Source organism: Molossus molossus, unplaced genomic scaffold (assembly GCF_014108415.1).
Source record: "Molossus molossus isolate mMolMol1 unplaced genomic scaffold, mMolMol1.p scaffold_m16_p_7, whole genome shotgun sequence".
In the NCBI taxonomy this organism is placed as follows: Eukaryota; Metazoa; Chordata; class Mammalia; order Chiroptera; family Molossidae; genus Molossus; species Molossus molossus.
In genome coordinates, this window is record NW_023425401.1 from 96,378,666 (window position 1) to 96,397,991 (window position 19,326).

A 19,326-nucleotide genomic window follows, 5' to 3' on the forward strand; every position below is an offset into this window, starting at 1 on the left:
AACTGAGTTTAACACTAGAGGTCTTTTCAACATTTTCTGGCACTAACTCATGCTAATAAATGAATAAATTTAGTAACAGCATTTCGGTCTCCCAAATTCCAAATTTGCATTCCCGTGACATCCTGGGGCTGTGTTCTTCGGATCCTTCCTTTCTCGAATTGTTTCCTAACATTACTTCAATTGTGAAGGCAGGATGTTGGTCCAGAGGCACCTTCCATACAAATGGGGTGTACAGTTAACACCTGTTTAAAAAATAATAGGCAGTTTATTGGAGTGCTTAGCAAATATTTGTTGATTTGCAGGGAATGTTTTTTTCATTGGATACAAATAAAAATATAATGGAAAATTTCTTTAGTAATGATATTGAAATAGATCAATCCTTCTGTCATATATAAAATGGGATACTACAACTTTTTCATCTTTTTACCTCTGTCATAAAATACAGAAATATAAAGGTGACTTTACTTTTTTTTTTATATTACTCATCCTAAGCTATGACTTTTGTAACTTGCCTAGTTAGTCAACATATGAGGCTATCTATTAGAACTTTAGGTACTTTTCACCTTTTCTTTCTCTTTATTATTACATTAAAAACTTACGGGTGTGGCTCTGCTGGTGTAGCTCAGTGGTTGAGCATCAACCCATGCACCAAAAGGTCGCCATTTGATTCCCGGTCAGGGCACATGCCCAGGTGGTGGGCCAGGTCCCCAGTGGGGGGCGTGCAGGAGGCGGCCAATCTATGTTCTCTCTCATCGATGTTTCTGTCTCTCTCTCCCTCCTTTCCTCTCTCTCTCAAATCAATAAAGAAAAAAATTATTTAAAAAAAAAAAAAAGCTTATGGATGTGCCCTGGCCAGTTTGGCTCAGTGGTTAGAGCATTGGTCCTCAGACCACAGGGTCTTGGGTTCGATTCCCATCAAGGGCACATACCGGAGTTGAGGTTTGATCCCTGGCCCAGGTCAGGGTTGTACGGGAGGCAACCAACCAATGTGTCTCTTTCACAATGATGTCTCTCTCTCTCTCTCTCTCACTCTTTCCCTTCCTCCTCTCTCTCTCACCCTCCCCTTTGCCCTCTCTCCCTCCCACCTTCCCTTCCACTCTATCTAAAAAATCAATAGAAAAATATCCTCGGGTGAGGATTAAAAGAAAATAGCTTATGGATGCATAAGGTAACTTTTACATTATCATTCTTTCATGAGGAGTGAATTACCCTTCTAAGATGATAAAATCTTTCTAATAGAAGAAACCTTGCTTTAAAAGCTTTCTTATTTAGCTTCTTGTTCTGTTTCTGTTAGATTTTCACTTTGTGTGTCTGTGTGTGTGTGTGTGGTTTGTTTTGAAAGAGGGATTTAAGCCTGATTATTTAGAGTACGCATGAATGTCACAAGTGGAATAATTATTGTGTTTCTTTTCCCAATATTTTTATCTTTGAGAAATGCACAAAATGAGTCCCCCCCACGTCAGTTTGATGTGTGCAGTGGTATTTGGAGGGATATTATTCTGAGTGTTCACAGGTATGTTATATTTTTATCCAGATGCGTGTTTGTCCTTAATGAGCTAAAGCTTATGGACATTTTGAAAGATGCTGGTGATTAGATAGTCTAGCAAGTAACATTGTGGAGCGTACATTATTCATGCATGAGAGGAAATGGGGCTCCCCTGTTGCATTTTTATGAAACAGTGTTTTTCTCCTGTTCTCAGAATTATGAAAATGCTGCTGTCTCAGACTGTAGGCCCATGAAGCACTTGAAAGTGGAGTATTCAGATTTCAAAGCCCACATTTGAATAACTGCTTTTGAATTTATATTACAGATGTTAAATGCTTTGTTGTTATTGTTGTTGATCCTCACCCGAGGATATTTTCCCATTGATTTTTAGAGAGAGTGGAAGGGAGGAAGAAAGGAGAAGAGAGACAGAGAAACATCCATGTGAGAGAGACACATTGATTGGTTGCCTCCCGCACGACCCCGACTTGGGCCGGGGATCGAACCAGCAACCCAAGTGCATCATGCCCTTGACTAGGAATTGAACCCAAGACCCTTCGGTGCACCGTTCAACACTCTATCCACTGCGCCACACTGGCCAGGGCTGTTCAATGCTTTTGATCTTCAAACTAACTTTTTGAGGTTAAATTTTTTTCTAAGCTTTTGTTTTACTTTTGTATTTTCAAAATAAGATGTGTGCTGTATGGCTGCACATTGATGACAACTACAGTAACTGGATTTTTTTTTTCTTTTATTACTGAGCAAAACAGAGAGCCAGTCAAGGCTCCAGCACACATATCAGTGCACATCTGAACAGCGGTGTCCCACAGGGAAGCCACGTCAGTCTAGGGAGAGGAAGACTTTCGGCCATTTCTCATGAGAACCGAAAATGTTAGGGAAAAACAGAAGAAAGCCAGAAGACTTGCTCTCGGTGTTCAATGACATAATGTCTATCAGTTATGAGAGGTAAAGCAGTTTAGTCTCTTGTTTCATAAATCTGGATTAGAGCTCCAATGCTGGTTAGATGTTGAAGAAATTTGATGCTATATAATGAGAATTTTCTAATGAACAAGGCAATCCAAAAATAGGAACACTTCCTTTGGAAGACAGTCACGTTCCTGGAGATGCTTAATCCAACACTGAATTCAAGATGCAGTTAACTAGGTGCTGAATGGTCAGGTCTACCTTCTTTAAGTCTACGATTGTAAGTCCTTCTGATATGCCGTGCAGATTCAGAGCTCCGGATAGGTGGGGTTCTTCCATTGCTCGCTTAGTTGGGTTACTTTTTCACACTTCAGTTTTATGCTGATGTCATTTTTTCATCCATCTTTAGACAGATTAGGAGGGAGGGAGAGAAGGAGAGAGAAAGAGAGAGAAACATCGACACGAGAGACACACATCGACTGGTTGTCTCCCGCACAACCTGACCAGGGCCAGGGGCGAACTGCAACCGAGGTACGGTACGTGCCCCTTGTCAGAATCGAACCTGGGTCTCATTGGTCCACGGGCCAGTGCTCTAACTGCTGAGCCAAACCAGCCAGGGCAGCTTTGACTTTCTTTTTCCAACAAATGGGTAAAAGGGACACTTGGGTCTTGGCTGTATCTAGAGGACTTGTTAGAGGTTTTCCTTCCCTTCTCCTGCCTGTTGTTTCCTGGGCTGGTGCCGGGTACAGGGTGAGCAGAAGGCATCGCGGTGGCTCTCCAGGCAGTGTGAAAACCGGCTCTTGTGCTGTAAAAGCCGATACGGAACTCAAACTGTATTTCCAGAGAAACCTGAAGGCATCATGACTGCTGCTGTGATTTTGACCTTGACTTAAGTTGACATTTTAGAGTCAGGTTTTCTTATTACCAGTTAAATTTTATAATTACTAATTAACGTTGTTGAAAGTCTACCTATAAAAGACAGAGAAGAGTCCTTTCAGTGAAAAATGTTTACATCATTGGTGTGCTGCTTTTTATGTATTCTGAACATGTATTTGCCTTGGACTTTAATAACCAACATATGCTTATTCAGCATTCAATGAAATGTGTTTATGTTCAGCCACAGGCCCATTTACAGCTGATTTCGAAACCTGAATTGATAATGTAATTTGGTATCAAAAATATCACAGGAGTACCTAGAGGGAAAACGTGGTCTCTACCTTTAATAACTTAAATCCCTTCGGGTGTTGGCTATACATTGTTTCTGTGTATAATTTGGAAAATTAGTTTACTGTTCCCCTTGCCCCTCAGAAAACACACTCCCACTCCTGTTCATTGTGTTCTCTTATTTAAACTTTGCAGACTTTGTTACAGGGGCTTCTACATAATTCCAAGGGCTCTTCCTTGGTCATTTTTAACGTTTTTTACTTTCAGTAATGGTCATTTGAACATTTAATCATTAATATTGCCTACTGTGATTTTTATATGTCATACCACAAGTGAAATATTTTCCATTTCAGGGTCAAGAAACCTTTTAACATTCCTTTTGTACTTAAAAACAAACGAACAAACAAAAACAAACCTCAAACTAAGCAAGAATATTTTCTTGAGACTTTGTTAGTATGAGAAAGGTAAGTTCTTTGATCCATGCAAGATAAGTGAGAACAGACGGATGTAAAGAATAGAGGTGGAAGTATCATAGAAGATTTTGTTTATAATTACTTAATTTCTTTCTTTTTGGGGGCAGTAAGAATAGTGGTTTTGAACTTGGAAATGCTGGGTCTGTCCTTTTGCAAATGAAGTTAATAGTGGAGTTATTAATGCCCTCAAATGGTTTTCAGTACTTGTGGAAGAATCGGAATTATTTGCTGATTACTTTTGTTAAACTCAGCATTCATTACAGCCTGTTGCTGTAAGCCACCACATTGTCAGTAGGTGAGAAAGTATTTGATACACAGGAATTAGACAAACATGGAATGCGAAAGTTTCTAGGGTATCACGTTTTAGTGAAAGAATATGGAAGCATCTTTCTTAATTAAATTTTGTGAATTCAGAATCTAAATATTTTAAAAGCTAGCCTGTTTTTTTTTTTTTTCTTTCATTTTTATTGTGATGTAACATACATTAACATGTACAAATCCTTACATACATATTAATATATTTGTATAATTTTTACATATGTACACACAAGTGTAACCAGAAGTCAGATCAAGACATGGAACATTAACAGAGACCATCTTCAGTGCTCAGCAGACTTCCTTATGCAGATAGTCAATACCCTTTCCTGGGAAGCAGCCATTATTCTGATTCCTCTCATTATAGATGGATTGGTGTTGCCTGTGCCTGAACTTCATAGAAATGCAGTCACACAATGTATCCTCTCTGGCGTGTGGCTTCTGTGGTGCAGCTGCGTTAGTCATCTGTGTTCTTGGGAATGGGAGCAGTCGTGGTTCCTTTATGTTAGTCGTTATAGCAGGGAGGACTGAAATTTGCAGTGATAAAAACAAGATTCAATCATTATTTTGGAATAAATGAGAATTTTTTAGGATCTTATGGTCCTAAAAATGCTTATAATTGAATCTTCTTTAAAACAACTTTTTAGGAAATCTTTTGATTTCCTATCTAGTGGGGCTAAAGAACCTCTCAGGCAAGTAAGAGATCGTGGGTAGCTGGGGCATGTTCTAGCCAGGTGATGAGCCACAGTGCCCAGAACCAGGTTGTCTACATGACAAGTACAGACTCCGTTCTGCAGCCTTGGAAGTAAAAGTCAGGGAAGCTACAGTTAGTTGAGTCTGCTTTTCCCAGACTTCGGGATTTATGAATCAGAATAATTGGCAACTGACATAGATTGTCAGCTTTATTAAAGAAAAGGAATTTCAACACCAGGAAAAGTGAAAATGTTGCCTCAAAATTAAGAACCGTCCTTTTCAAAGAAATTTTGTTGGCAACTTTAAATCAACATTGTTAGGCAAACTTCAATGTGTAAGCTTGCGTTTGGAAACTAACGAAGTTCCGCCAAGAAGGAGGGGAGGAGCGTGACATGAGGGATTAATCAGGGGTCTGTTGGATCTGAGACTAGGGCAGGAAGCAGTGAGCAGGCACGGGCCCATCTGGAGGCTCCCCCATGGCTGTAGTGAGTAGGCCTTGGCCGTGAGTCCCATGCTGTGGTGCATACTGGTCAGGCAGGAACAATGTTTGGACCAAATGAATGAAGGAATCATCAGTAAGGGTGGGCTAGCTGTAAAAGCAAGAAATAAAATTGATGGTCATTAATTTTTTTTTTTTTTTATCCTCATCTGAGGACATTTTTCTATTTTTTGTTCAGGTCGAGTGGGAGGGGGAGAGAGAAACATCGATGTGAAAGGACGCATCGAGTGGCTGCCACCCGCACGACCAACCAGGGCCGGGGACAAACTGCAACCGAGGTACATGCCCTTAGCGGGTCTCTTGGGACCGCAGGCCGACGCTCTAACCGCTGAGCCAAACCGGCCAGAGCAGTTATTAAATATTTTAATAGGTCTTTGGAATCATGCTGTTAATTCTTGCATATTAAAAGCTATGTGGTCTTGAACCTCCTTATCTTGAGCTAGTTGTTAGTTATATTTATTCACTGTCTTCACTTTCGATGCTTGGCCATCAGAACATAATATATTCTGTGTGGGCATATTTGTCGAAGCCACTTTGTTTTCTGCCCTCCGCGCCCTCCCTGAGGCTGCTGGAGCCCCCCCAGTGATGCCACGCCGGCCCCAGGCAGCCCTCGCCCTCTGCCCAGTGTGCTCAGGGCACCCGCGTCAGCAAAGTCCCTATCTGCTCGCATGTTTTATTTATTTCTTAAAAGGTAAGTTGGAAATCATAGAAAAGAACATAGTATGAAAAGAGGCCACTGCATCCATTCTTTAAATTGGAATTAGAAATTCTGAGCAGGTTTGATAGAGGTGCATCAGTGCTCAGAAATGCATCTGAATGAATCTGCAGCCCTTTCTTATTTTGAAGCTTGCAAGAAAGTTGGAAACAGGATCTCACTGAGGAATACAAGGAGCCAGTGTCCACCTCTGAAAGGTGGAGGTCCCTCTGCTTTGCGAGCCATGATTCATGACATTTCTTTTAAACATGGTTTTGATTAACATATTGATCTTTCAAGATGCAACTTACATTCAGTAAGACTTGACTATACTTAAAGTAAACTGAATTTGGGGGGAAAAGTCTTTGAGTCATATTTTTCTGTTACGTATCTTTCGTTCATCCCCCCCTCCCAAATATTTATCGAGTGCTTACTGTGTGCCAGACATTGTCCTGGCCTTTGAGGGGACTTTGTTCCTAATGAGGTTATCCTGGTAATTTGAGAGTTAAAGAAAACCCATGCCCCTTCCGTTACTCTGTAGGGCTGAATTTCCCCGGTTGTCCTTCTTTACCCTGAAAACCTTCTTGTTGCAGACACTCTGTAGGTGTTCTTTCCTTCGTACAGGCTGTTCCTCCCCGGTGTGAGTCCCTTTCTCTCCATTCCCTCTGGGATCTTGGGTTTTTTGGTTTGCTTCTTTCTTTTAAGATCTAATCGGCCCTGTGTTTTCAGTCTTAATCTCTCTAATGGCTCCTTCCCTAGACCTCTCAGTATATATGCTCAACTGAACCTCTCTCCTTGTATAAAATCACTTTTCTGCATATCACCCCTTCACCCATGACTTAAATCCCTTCCTACTGAGTTGCTCAAATATAGTCTTCTGTGCTCTTCACTTTCCTCCTCCTCCCAGCTCACTTTGAACCCTACTGAGCAGTCTCTCCATAATTGTCAAATCTTAAGGGAGTTTTTCAGTCTTATCTCACCCGACTTTGTCAGACTTTTACAGGGCTAATTATGCTTTTATGTTTCAGCCTATTCTTTCGTTGCTTCTCTGTCACCGCCGTCTCTGGCCTCTTATTCCACTTCAGGCCATTCATTCTCAGGCTCGTTAAGATTCTGTTCTCCCTGCCCACTCCCTCCGCAAGGTCTCCGCGGGCTGTCTGGAGCCCTTTCTGTTCCCTCTACCCCCGTCTCCCTCATTCAGTGGTTGTAGCTGTTACTTTCAAATGTTATCTCCCAGCTGGTACTCTCTCCCAAGCGCCAGGGTCCAGGTCCAGGCCTGAAACTGAGCTGAAAGTCTGTCTCTCTGTCTACTGCACGGTCTGCGTTCGCCCTACACTAGTCGACAGTCCACAAACCTTCGTGCTCTGTGGGGCACGTGTCTTCTCTCCACTTGAAGCCCCTCCCTCTCCTCCTGGTGAATTTCTGCTCCTGCCTCAGCCACACCTTTGCTGGGACACTTCTGACACCTCTCTTACTCCTCCCCTTTCCTCCACGCGCTTGTCGACCTGGCATGTAATTATTCTCGAGGTATCGGTTCTCAAATGTGTCACCCTCACGAAGACATGCTAGTGACCGTTTTCCAATCAGCTGTGCATTCCAGGAGCTTTGGCGTGGTCCGCCACACACAGACTCGCAGTAGATGTTTGGTGAGTGAATTCGCAGCGTGAGCTTTTCGTGGAGAGTGGGACCTTACAGTTCGCAGGTCAGAATGACAATGGGGACAGCTGGTTGTTAGGTGACCATGCACAGTTCAGGATTCAGGATCCGTGCCCCCTAAAATAGACTCGCATCCAGTTTTCCTTCCTGGGGTTAGTTTCGATATCCAAATAGATGGATTACAAGTGTGTTCTGTGGTTTAAGGGGAACTGATTCTTATGTAGGTCGTTGTGGAGATGAGGATGAGATGGAAAAAGTCACTTATTTTGCTCTCGGTAGCGTGTAGCTGGCAGTCCGCCTGTGTTTGATTTAAAATGATGGTCTGTAAGACTCCCTGGGAGACCGTCATTTCCCCTGACAGCACAGCGCTCCTCCTCCCGCGCCCTCCCCCACCCGAGCTGCACAGCCCGGAACCTGGGATGGGAGACACTTGTTTAATGTTGCCTGTCAGAGAAGCTGCTACAACAAGTCACTCAGGTTTGAAGTTTGCAAACATACGTCCACCTTGCTGAACATCACAAAGGCTGTCAAAAGTTCCACTTGCCCATATTTTCTCTTCTCTCTGGAAGAAAAACCATCACAGAGGTACAGTTAGAGGAGTTCTGTCATAGGCTTCAGTGCTTCTGGGGGAAGTTTTATTTGTAGTTTGGGTTGGGGAAGAGGAAGGAAGCCCTGCTGACATTTTGAATGAATTTTCTAGTAATTTATGTGACCGACACTACTAAGGGAGTAGATTTTTTTCTCTTCTTAATATTAGTTACATCTTATGGTCTTTTTTCCCCCTATTTGCTCTGAAAAGGAAGGAGTGAGCTTTTTCTAATGGTCTTTCTAAAATTTCTTTCTTTCTTTTTTTTTTTTTTTTTTAGTTTCTTTCCAAGCTTTTTGACCATCTACCAAACTCACTCTTGGGATTCATCCACATATGTATTTACTTGGGAGTTGGATGAAATATATTATGCATGCTACACATATTTCAGATATGATTTTATTTGGCGGATGATGAATAACTACTGAGAAAGAAACCAGTTGCTCTTCAAAATGTAATTAGCAATCCCAGCCTAAGAGAAGTTTGCGGTTGGTTATGACAAAGCCTGTGGCATGCCCTCTGCAAAGACAAGGAAGGGGAGATGGATGCCTTTTTAATGCAGTCAGGAAGTCCCTCTATAATTTAAATGTATTAGCATACCCTGAGAAACCCGGTAGTTTCTGAATGTCCCTAAGATAATTCGGTCTCTCCCAAACAAACATGATTGAATTACTTGAGGAAACGCATTAAGACAGCAGGCATGGCCCTTAATGGATCAGCTCCGTCTATATTCATTATCACAGGAAACTCCAGGAAAACTATCACCGATGATATAAGGAGTCAGATTACTGATGCCGTCGTAGGGATTTTGCTTGCATTGCTCACATCCAATTTGCCACCCAAAGTTTGATGCCATGCAAACATTGAATTTCTTGGAACATTAATATTGTTTTTCACTCGTGTCTAGAAAGAGTAATGAGCATACATCTTGAATCCATGCATCTTGGATTATATACAAGAAAGTAAATAATAGTTTTGAAACATTCTGGATTCTAGGAATGTTGGGGTAATGCAGATGAACTGGTTGTCCAAGTGTACATTCTGGGCCTCACTTTTACTATCTGCTTATGTACGTATTGTAAAGGCCTCAGTCAACCCCAGTAAATAATAATCGAAGTAGCTAAAATTTTTGAGCCCTAGTAGTACACTCAGTTATGTTTTAGATGCTTAACATCTATTATCTAATTCTTCATGGTAATTCTTTTGTGGTAGGTACTGTTATCATTCCCATTTTATAGCCAAGGACCTGAGGCCTAGGGAGTTTACATAGCTTGACTGAGGTCACACTATTATAAGTGGAAGGGCCAGGATTCAAGCCATTGCAGACACATCCAAGAACTCTTACCTCCTACACTGTATTTCAAGACATGTCTTCATTTAAAACCCTTAGAATGGGAGGTTTCTCAAGCTCTAAGACTGCCATGATGGCTCTCATCGGGCTGTTTGAGTCTGGCCTGTATCAGTGGGACGCTCTGGAAGCAGTTCGTAAACCTACTTCTCCTGTTGGGTTAGAGTAGAAGTGAGATGAGAAGACACAATATGAACAGCTCTGGGTCAAGATCAGAACCTCAGAGTACTTCTCACGGTGCTCTAGTCTAACCACTATGCCCTTCTTTTAGTTTTGCTTCTAAAAGATAAACATCTAAAAATGGTTGAGCTGATTTAGAAGACAACTTTATGAATTTAACTGGTTAATTTAGGTGTAGTTATTTGCATAATTTAAGGACCTTTATTTTATAAATTTTATAAAGATAAATTTTCAAGCCATTCAAAATATTCTTTAAAAAATTTTATTTTAAAATTCTTTATTGCAAGAGAGAAGTAGCACATGAATATTTGTTAACTAAAACATTGTGATTTCTCTTTTAGCTTTGGGTCTTTGTGTGAAGTGAAATGAAACTTTCAGGAACCCCTATGCGACTCGCAGGGATGTATCCTTGATAAATCTTCTCTGTTGGCATTATCTTTTGGAAAGCATGCATTTTTCTGTATTTGCGGCATTACGTCATTTCTCAAATGACTTCTGCCATGTGGGCTCTCCTTTTTTTCATTGAGATATGACAAGTATAATATTGTTCTAAAAAAGTTTAGTCTTCATGACACTATTATGAATTGGCTTTAAACACATATATCTCCCAGTGTGTGAAATATTCCTTGTTCCTCATTTCAGAGCAGGATGATATAGTAGGGGCCATAAAAGGAGAAAAACAGTCCTGATTCACCCAGATCATTTGTTAGTGCCATTTTGCTAAACCTTGCTCTTATGTGAGGAGGAATGGACACATTCTGTATATTTATTTGGAAAAGTTTGGGTAACTGCTTAGCAGTCTAACTCAGAAATTTTATTAATTTTTAAAATTTACTTGCTCATTTAGTGTTTATGGTTTTCTAAAAAGGATGTGAGACAGCTGATTGAATCTTTTGTTTGCAGAGTAAACACTGAAGTGGTGAGAAACAAATCCAGAAATAGTTTAGAGAAGGAAAGCCATGGACGTGTTTCTCGTTGCTTCTCCATGTTTCTTAGTATATCTGTGCTTGTCCAGCAGCTCAGGGAGCGAGAGAACAGCACGCATGCCCTTTCTCTGTGGTGGATTGCCGTGGATCTCCCAATATACTTAACAATTGTTTTTAACTGTTTTAAGCCTCAGTGTATAGCACTCACAAAGAAAAAATCATTTTAAGCTTTAAAATTCGTGTTTAGCATTTTATTGAGCTTATTGTTTTAAAATTATGCCTTATTCCCCTCTTTAAAGTACTGGTTTTACAAACTCTTTGTGTAATTTCATCCTAATGTTTGCAGAATCCCCCAAGGTTTCTTCTGATTCCTTGGAATTCCTCTTCTCCAGATATTGACAAAATCATTCAACAAACCTGAAGCTCCATGATTGCTTTTCCAGCAGCATTTTCACTGCTCTTTATCATTACATTTGTTATGTTTCATCAAGTTTTCAATATATGTGACAGGGTTCATATCCCAGCCAACTGGAATTAATTTGATAGCTAAGCATTTCATGAGCTGGCTCTGTAACACGCTCTGCCAGATCCTGCCATGTGTGAAACATGCCTGCTTTCTTACCACTACAGATTATTTATAACCGTGACTTCTTCCATGCTCATTTGTGTTTCTGAAGCTGGGAGGGAGCGTTTCTCTTGGCTTCTTTCTATGTAAACCTCACTAAGGCTTTCTCTCGCCACCTGTGCTTCCCTGTGGGCGGGAGGAGGGGAGTGGGTGTGAATGCTGCCCTTTCTTCTCAGCAGACTTCCCTGGGAAGCTCTGGAGGGTCCAGCCTCCCTTTGCCCCTCCCATCAGTGGCTTTAGAGGGTGTGAAGGGGGAGCGAAGGGAGAGTGTAAATTGGTGGGAAACTGTTGGAATGGACCTCAATAAATAATTGTTTAAGAGCTTAGTTCTTAGAAGTTATGATAAGTGGCTGTACGGGAAATTATTGAATGTTATATTACTACTTCGGGAGAAATACTTTTACTACGCAATTGAGGAATAAGAGAGTGCTTATACTCCTAAGATTTGGTTATGTATCCAAAACAGACTTTATTAATACTCTGAACCAGCTTAGAACACACTCTTTTATGTGACCATTTTCCCTGTATTTATCAATTTGATCATTTAATTTTATGGCCATATATATATTCCCTAGTTTAGAGATTTCCCTCACATGGTATGATTAGCAGTCGTGTGTGAAATGATTATGTGGAAACATTACTAGCGAATTACTGCTTGTCTAAATACTGTATGTTTTCACTTGAGAACATTGGCTCTGGAATATTTCTGGCGCTGTGAAGGAAGAAAAAAGTCTTGATATTAAAATACAGCCAGAATTCATTTTTGGGAAATGGAGCTTTAAACTGGGTGGTTCCGCCTACTGGCAGCAACTAGAGGTTGCTAATTTCCTTCCTGGAATGAAAATTCTGCCATTTAAGATCACTTAGTCTTACTTTTAATCTTCAAATCGGTGTTTTATTGTAGAAAGCGTCAAAACGTTACACGGTCCATGTTTGTGTCTGTGTATGACATCAGGTCAAAATTACAAATCCTAATTAGTACCACTTAAAATTAATGGAATAGCCATTTCAGGATCCCTCCACAATTCAGCCTTGGAACATGGAAGTGAATCTTACATTAACATTTTACCCTGATGATTCTGGCTGACTTTTCATATGGTGTTGAAGCCATATCAGGCATAGTATTCTTATAAAAGATATAATCAATTACCTACCTACTGGATAGTCTTTGTTTGGGAGGATTAACTCTATTCTGTAAAATAACTATAGTGGAAGACATTCAAAGAGGGAAAAAGCCAGGAGACATTTCGAGATTATTTTATCCTACAGTACAAAGAAATTGTTCCCAAAGCTTTCCAAGGATTGAGATTGGTCAGTTTTATTTCTGGAGTAGACATTTCTTATGTATCCCCAAAGAAAGGAAAAAAGGGGGAGAGGGTATTCTTTACTGGTTTCATTTTTGTGTGAATCCTCACTTGAGGACATTTTTCCATTTTTAGAGGAAGGGGGGGGGAGAGGGAGGGTGAGAGAGAGAGAGAGAGAGAGAGAGAGAGAGAGAGAGAGAAAGAAACACACTGATGTGAGAGAGACACATTGATTGCCTCCCTCACGACCCCAACTGGTCCGGGGAATGAACCTGCAACCCAAGTAAGTACCCTTGACTGGGAATCGAACCCGTGACCCTCTAACCGCTGTGCCACACTGGCCAGGGCTTTACTGATTTGATTATAATGGCCATAAAAGGATCTTTGAATATGTCCTAAGTACTCATGTGAGAAAGAAGAAAAATTGAATGACATCATATACCACATTTCCCCATTTTCCCCCCAGAGAGGGCCTCAGAACTCTGTAATAAAAAGTACCCTTTTCCCCACTCGATGTGTCCCTTCACATCGATGTTTCTCTCTCTCTCTCCCTCCCACTCTATCTGTATGAAAAATGGAAAAATATCCTCGGGTGAGGATAAAAAATAAATAAATAAAAGTACCCTTTTCCTCACCCAGCCATTTGATGTGGGTGATTGACAGCGTGTGCAGAGGTTGCCTCTCATTAGGGTTAAAGCCAAGGAAGACATAGCCAAGAAGGTCAAGTTCTGAACCGAAGCAGGAACTTTTCATTCAGACTCAAATACATAGAGAAGAAAAGGGTAGTATATCTTCCAAAAATTAAAAATGAAAAAAATCAACACCTGTAGTTTCCCTAGCACTACAGGTTCTGTATTTGTTTTGAACTGAACATTTTTAGAAAAACATTCTGATTCATTAGTCTGAGAAATTATTGCATTATCATAAGAAAAGAATTGTTGACTCTAATGGAAATAGGCTTTGGATCACTTATAATATGAATTAGCCTCATAGCATGAAATTGTAATATGAAGATACAAGCTGCTTGTTCATTGAGTAGGATGATTTTAAATATTACTCTGAGGACTCCTATCTGATATCAAAATTGCCCACAAGGACCTCACTTTGTAACTGCGAAACTCTAGCAGGCAGGTACTGTTTGCTAGATTGATTTTCATAATCAGCGCAGGATAAACAGAAAAGCTGGTTGGTTTCCTTCTCCAGGTAATTTGGTTCTGGTGTCGATGGCGTGTGACCACTCTTCCCAGGACACCCACAGTTCGTCTTTACACTGGAGACGAAAACCTCCTGGCATAAGTACTTCCCACATAAGATAAACTTTGTTTAATGTATATGTGAAAAAATGTAAACCATGATTACTTTCACAAGAGCCTAAGAGTATAGTATACTTTTAATGAAGATAAGAGGGAGCTGTCAGAGAGTTTTTTCTTTAGATTACCCCAAAACAACTGGAAGGGATCAAACTGATAAAATGCAGTTTTCTTGCTTTATATTTCTTGTTCTTAGAGAAATATACGCTGTTTAGTTTGTCTTTGACGTAGTAGACTGTAGTGCTTCACTTAACTACAGACAGTTGTTTCATGTAAGCTGCTTAGCGGAGGGAAGGAGCGGAGGGTGGCCAAGGGACACCGCGTGAAGAAGACACGCGGGAGGGACAGTGCGGGAAAGGGCGTTACGGTCGTGCCTCAGCAATGGTCTGTTTTTACTGTTTCATGGAATTTTGACAATTACTCCAATCTCATTCATAATACTCATTTTTTCTTAGAGACGTAAAATAGCTTTAATGCTTTTGTGGCAGTATCTAAAACATCACAGGCCGGGCACTGGATGCTGGTGGACCCATGTTGGTCTCAAATCTTTTTCTTTTTTTTAAATTTATTTTTTTAATTTATTTTTGTTACAGATGTTTCTTCTTTTTTACCCCATTGGCACCCTCCTCCCCATTCCCCCCACCCTGTCCCTGGCTTTGTTGTCCATATCCATTGGTTATGTGTACATGCATATAAGTTCTGTGGTTTATCTCTTCCCACCCCCACCTTCCCCTATTCTGAGGGTTGTAAGTCTGTGCCCTACTTCCATGTTTCTGGGTCTACTGTATTCCTCTGACTGTTATGTTCATTATATTCGTATATAAGTGAGATCATGTGGTATTTGTCTTTTTCTGCTTGGCTTGTTTCACTTAGGATAATACTTTCCAGGTCCCTCCATGTCATCTCAAAGGATAAGAGATCTTTCTTTCTTACAGCTGCACAGTACTCCATTGTGTATATGTACCACTGCTTTTTTATCCATTCGTCTACTGATGGACACTTGGGCTGTTTCCAGATCTTATAAACTGCCATAAACATGGAGGTACATATATTCTTCCTGATTGGTGTTTCAGGCTTCTTAGGGTATATTCCTAGAAGTGGGATCACTGGGTCAAATGGAAGTTCAATTTTTAATTTTTTTGAGGTAACACCATATTGTTTTACATAGTGGCTGCACCAGTCTGCATTCCCACCAGCAGTGTATTAGAGTCCCCTTTTCTCCACACCCTCGCCAACACTTGTTTGATGATTTGTTGATGGTGGCCATTCTGACAGGTGTGAGGTTATACCTCATTGTTGTTTTAATTTGCATCTCTCTGATGATTAGTGATGTTGAGCATTCCTTCATATATCTCTTGGCCATTTGTATGTCCTGTTTGGAGAGGTGTCTATTCAGCTCCTCTGCCCATTTTTAAATTGGGTTCTTTGTCTTCCTTTTCTTGAGTTGTATGAGTACTCTATATATTTTGGAAATTAACCCCGTATCTGATGTATCATTGGCAATGATGTTCTCCCATACAGTGGGTTGCCTTTCCATTTTGATGATTGTTTCTTTTGCTGTGCAGAAGCTTTTTAGTTTGATGTAGTCCCATGTGTTCATTTTCTCCTTTGTTTCTGTTGCCTTAGGTGATGTATCAGTGAAAATTCTGCTGCGTATGATGTCTGAAATTTTGATGCCCACATTTTCTTCTAGAATTTTTATGGATTCACGGATCACATTTAAGTCTTTTATTCATTTTGAGTTTATTTTTGTGTATGGTGTAAGTTGATGGTCTAGTTTCATTTTTTTTAATGTAGCTGTCCAATTTTCCCAACACCATTTATTGAAGAGGCTGTCTTTACTCCACTGTATGCTCTTGCCACCTTTGTCAAATATTAATTGAGCGTATTGCCTTGGGTCCATTTCTGGGTTCTCTGTTCTGTTCCACTGATCTATATGCCTGTTCTTGTGCCAGTACCAGTCTGTTTTGATTACAGTTGCTTTGTAGTATAACCTGATATCTGGTATTGTGATCCTACCTACATTGTCTTTCTTTTTCAAAATTGCTGTGGCTATTCGGGGTCTTTTTTGGTTCCATATGAACTTTTGAAGTATTTTTTCTAGTTCTGTGAAATATGTTGTTGGTATTTTGATGGGGATTGCATTGAATCTATAGATTGCTTTGGGTAGTATGGACTTTTTAATGATGTTAATTCTTCCAATCCATGAACAAGGTATGTGCTTCCACTTTTTTATATCTTCCTCTATTTCTTTTTTGAATCTCCTGTAGTTTTCTGCAAATAGGTCCTTTACTTCTTTGGTTAAGTTTATTCCTAGATATCTTAGTTTTTTTACCGTGACGGTAAATGGGATTGTTTTTTTAGTTTCTCTTTCTGTGAGATCATCATTGGTGTATAAGAATGCCATCGATTTCTTGACATTAATTTTGTATCCTGTTACTTTGCCAAATTCATTTATTAAGTCTAGTAAATTTTTGATGGAGTCTTTAGGGTTTCCTACGTATAGTATCATGTCATCTGCGAATAATGACAGTTTCACTTCCTCCTTTCCAGTTTGGATCCCTTTTATTTTTTCTTCCTGTCTGATTGCTATGGCTAAGACTTCCAGTACTATGTTAAATAAGAGTGGTGAAAGTGGGCATCCTTGCCTTGTTCCTGTTCCTAAGGGACATGCATTTAGTTTTTTCTATTGAGTATGATGTTGGCTGTAGGTCTTTCATATATGGCCTTTATTATGTCTAGATATGATCCCTCTATTCCCACATTGCTGAGTGTTTTTATCAGAAATGGATGCTGGATTTTGTTGAAGGCTTTTTCGGCATCTATTGATATGATCGTGTGGTTTTTATTCTTCATTTTATTTATGTGGCTTATCATGTGTATTGATTTGCGAATATTGTACCAGCCTTGCATCCCTGGAATGAATCCCACTTGGTCATGGTGAATAATTTTTTTGGATGTATTGCTGGATCCGATTTGCTAGTATTTTGTTCAGGATTTTGGCATCTATGTTCAAAAGGGATATTGGCCTGTAGTTTTCTTTCTTTGTAGTGTCTTTTTCTGGTTTTGGAATTAGAATTATGTTGTCCTCATAGAACGAGTTTGGAAGTCTTCTTCTTGAATTTTTTGAAATATTTTGAGGAGAATGGGTGTTAGTTCTTTTTTGAATGTTCAGTAAAACTCCCCCTTGCAGCCTGAGCCTGGGCTTTTGTTTGCTGGGAGAGTCTTGATTACCTCTTCAATTTCCTTAGTTGTTATTGATCTATTCAAGTTTTTTCTCTCTTCTTGGTCCAGTTTTGGGAGACTGTGTGTTTCTAGAAATTTGTCCATTTCTAGATTGTCGTGTTTGTTGCCATATAGTTGTTCATACTTGCTGTTAATGATCTTTTGTATCTCTGTGGTGTCGGTTGTTACTTCTCCTCTTTCATTTCTAATTTTGTGTATTTGGGTTCTCTCTCTTTGATTCTTGGTGAGTCTAGCTAAGGGTCCATCAATCTTGTTTATCTTTTCAAAGAACCAGCTCTTTGTTTCATTGATCCTTTGAATTGTTTTTTTGGTCTCTATGTCAGTTATTTCTGCTCTGATTTTTACTATTTCCTTCCTTCTACTTGCTCTGGGGTTTTCTTTTTGTTTGCTTTCTAATTCTTTAAGTCATGAGGTTAGACAGTCAATTAGAAATTTTTCTTGTTTCTTGAGGTAGGCCTGTAGTGCTATGAACTTCCCTCTCAGAACTGCTTTTGCTGCATCCCATAGATTTTGTGTTGTTGTGTGTTCATTTTCATTGGTTTCCAGGAAGTTTTTAATTTCTTCCTTGGTCTCCTCGGTAACCCATTCATTGTTTAATAACATGCTATTTAGCCTCCATGTGTTGAAATGTCTTTGCATGTTCTTGTTGCAATTGATTTCTAGTTTCATGCCATTGTGATCTGAGAAGATGCTTGATATGATTTCAATCTTCTTGAACTTGTAGAGATTTTGTTTGTGTCCTATCATATGATCTATCTTTGAGAATGTCCCATGTGCACTTGAGAAGAATGTGAATTCTGTAGTTTTGGGCTGTAATTCTCTGTAGATATCTATTAAATCCATTTGGTCTAGTGCTTCATTTAGAGTCTCTGTTTCTTTGCTAATTTTTTGTCTAGAGGATCTATCCTGTGGTGTCAACGGGGTGTTGAAGTCCCCTGCTATGATTGTATTGCTATCGATTTCTCCTTTGAAGTCCTCCAGAAGATTTTTAATATATTTTGGTGCTCCTATATTGGGTGCATATATGTTTACCAAGCTTATATCTTCCTGTTGGATAGATCCTTTCAATATTATGTAGTGGCCTTCGTTGTCTCTAGTTATGGCCTTCATTTTGAAATCTATTTTATCAGATATGAGTATTGCTACCCCAGCTTTTTTTTGCTTTTTGTTTGTTTGGAAAATTTTTTTCCCCTTCACCTTCAACTTATGTGAGTCTTTTGTTGTCAGGTGGGTGTCTTGTAAACAACATATAGATGAGTCATGCTTTCTTATCCAATCAGCTACTGTGTTTTTTTTTTTTTTTTTTTTCGGAGCATTCAATCCATGTACATTTAAGGTGATTATTGATATGTACTTATTTATTGCCATTTTTGTTTAGTGTGGTTCTATTTTTCTTCCCATTTTTCCTAATTACAGCAGTCCTTTTAACATTTCTTGCAGTGCTGGTTTGGTGCTAATGTATTCCCCTAGCCTTTTTTTTTTTTTTTTGTCTGGGAAGCTCTTTATTTGACCTTCTATTTTGATTGATAGCCTTGCTGGGTAGAGTAATCTTGGATTAAGGTCTTTTGTTTTTCATGACCTTGATTACTTCATGCCATTCCCTTCTGGCCTGTAGTGTTTCTTGTGGGAAGTCAGCTGATAGCCTTATGGGGTTTCCTTTATAGGTAACCTGTTGGTTATTTCTTGCTGCCTTTAGGATTCTCTCTTTGTTTTTAATTTTTGGCATTTTAATTACTATGTGTCTTGGTGTGGGCCTGTTTGTTAATGCTAATTGAGGCTCATTAACAACCAGCATCTGCCCCACCCTCGTGAAAGCCCCTTGTGCTGAGCACCTGAGAGAGTTTTTTTTTACTTGGGGCCCTCTGTGCTTCTTGAACTTGAATGCCTTCTTCCTTCACCA

General features: G+C 39.8%; 1 protein-coding gene across 18 annotated transcripts in view; it reads left to right on the forward strand.

The window, feature by feature from the left end:
• The window catches only part of EXOC4 (exocyst complex component 4), a 761,664-nt gene that overhangs the window by 357,687 nt on the left and 384,651 nt on the right, over positions 1-19,326 (forward strand). Inside the window, exons 11-12 of one of the 18 annotated variants that reach the window (XM_036247084.1) lie at positions 1,433-1,513; positions 3,925-4,390. The exons of 15 other annotated variants lie outside the window; for them this stretch is intronic. In XM_036247084.1, coding sequence (XP_036102977.1) covers positions 1,433-1,513; positions 3,925-4,030 — 187 coding nt within the window. In that variant the 3' untranslated portion in view covers positions 4,031-4,390. Of the gene's footprint in view, positions 1-1,432; positions 1,514-2,253; positions 2,486-3,924; positions 4,391-19,326 lie in introns of those variants that run through there. 2 more of the 18 variants (XM_036247086.1, XM_036247092.1) reach the window with 2 other exon arrangements.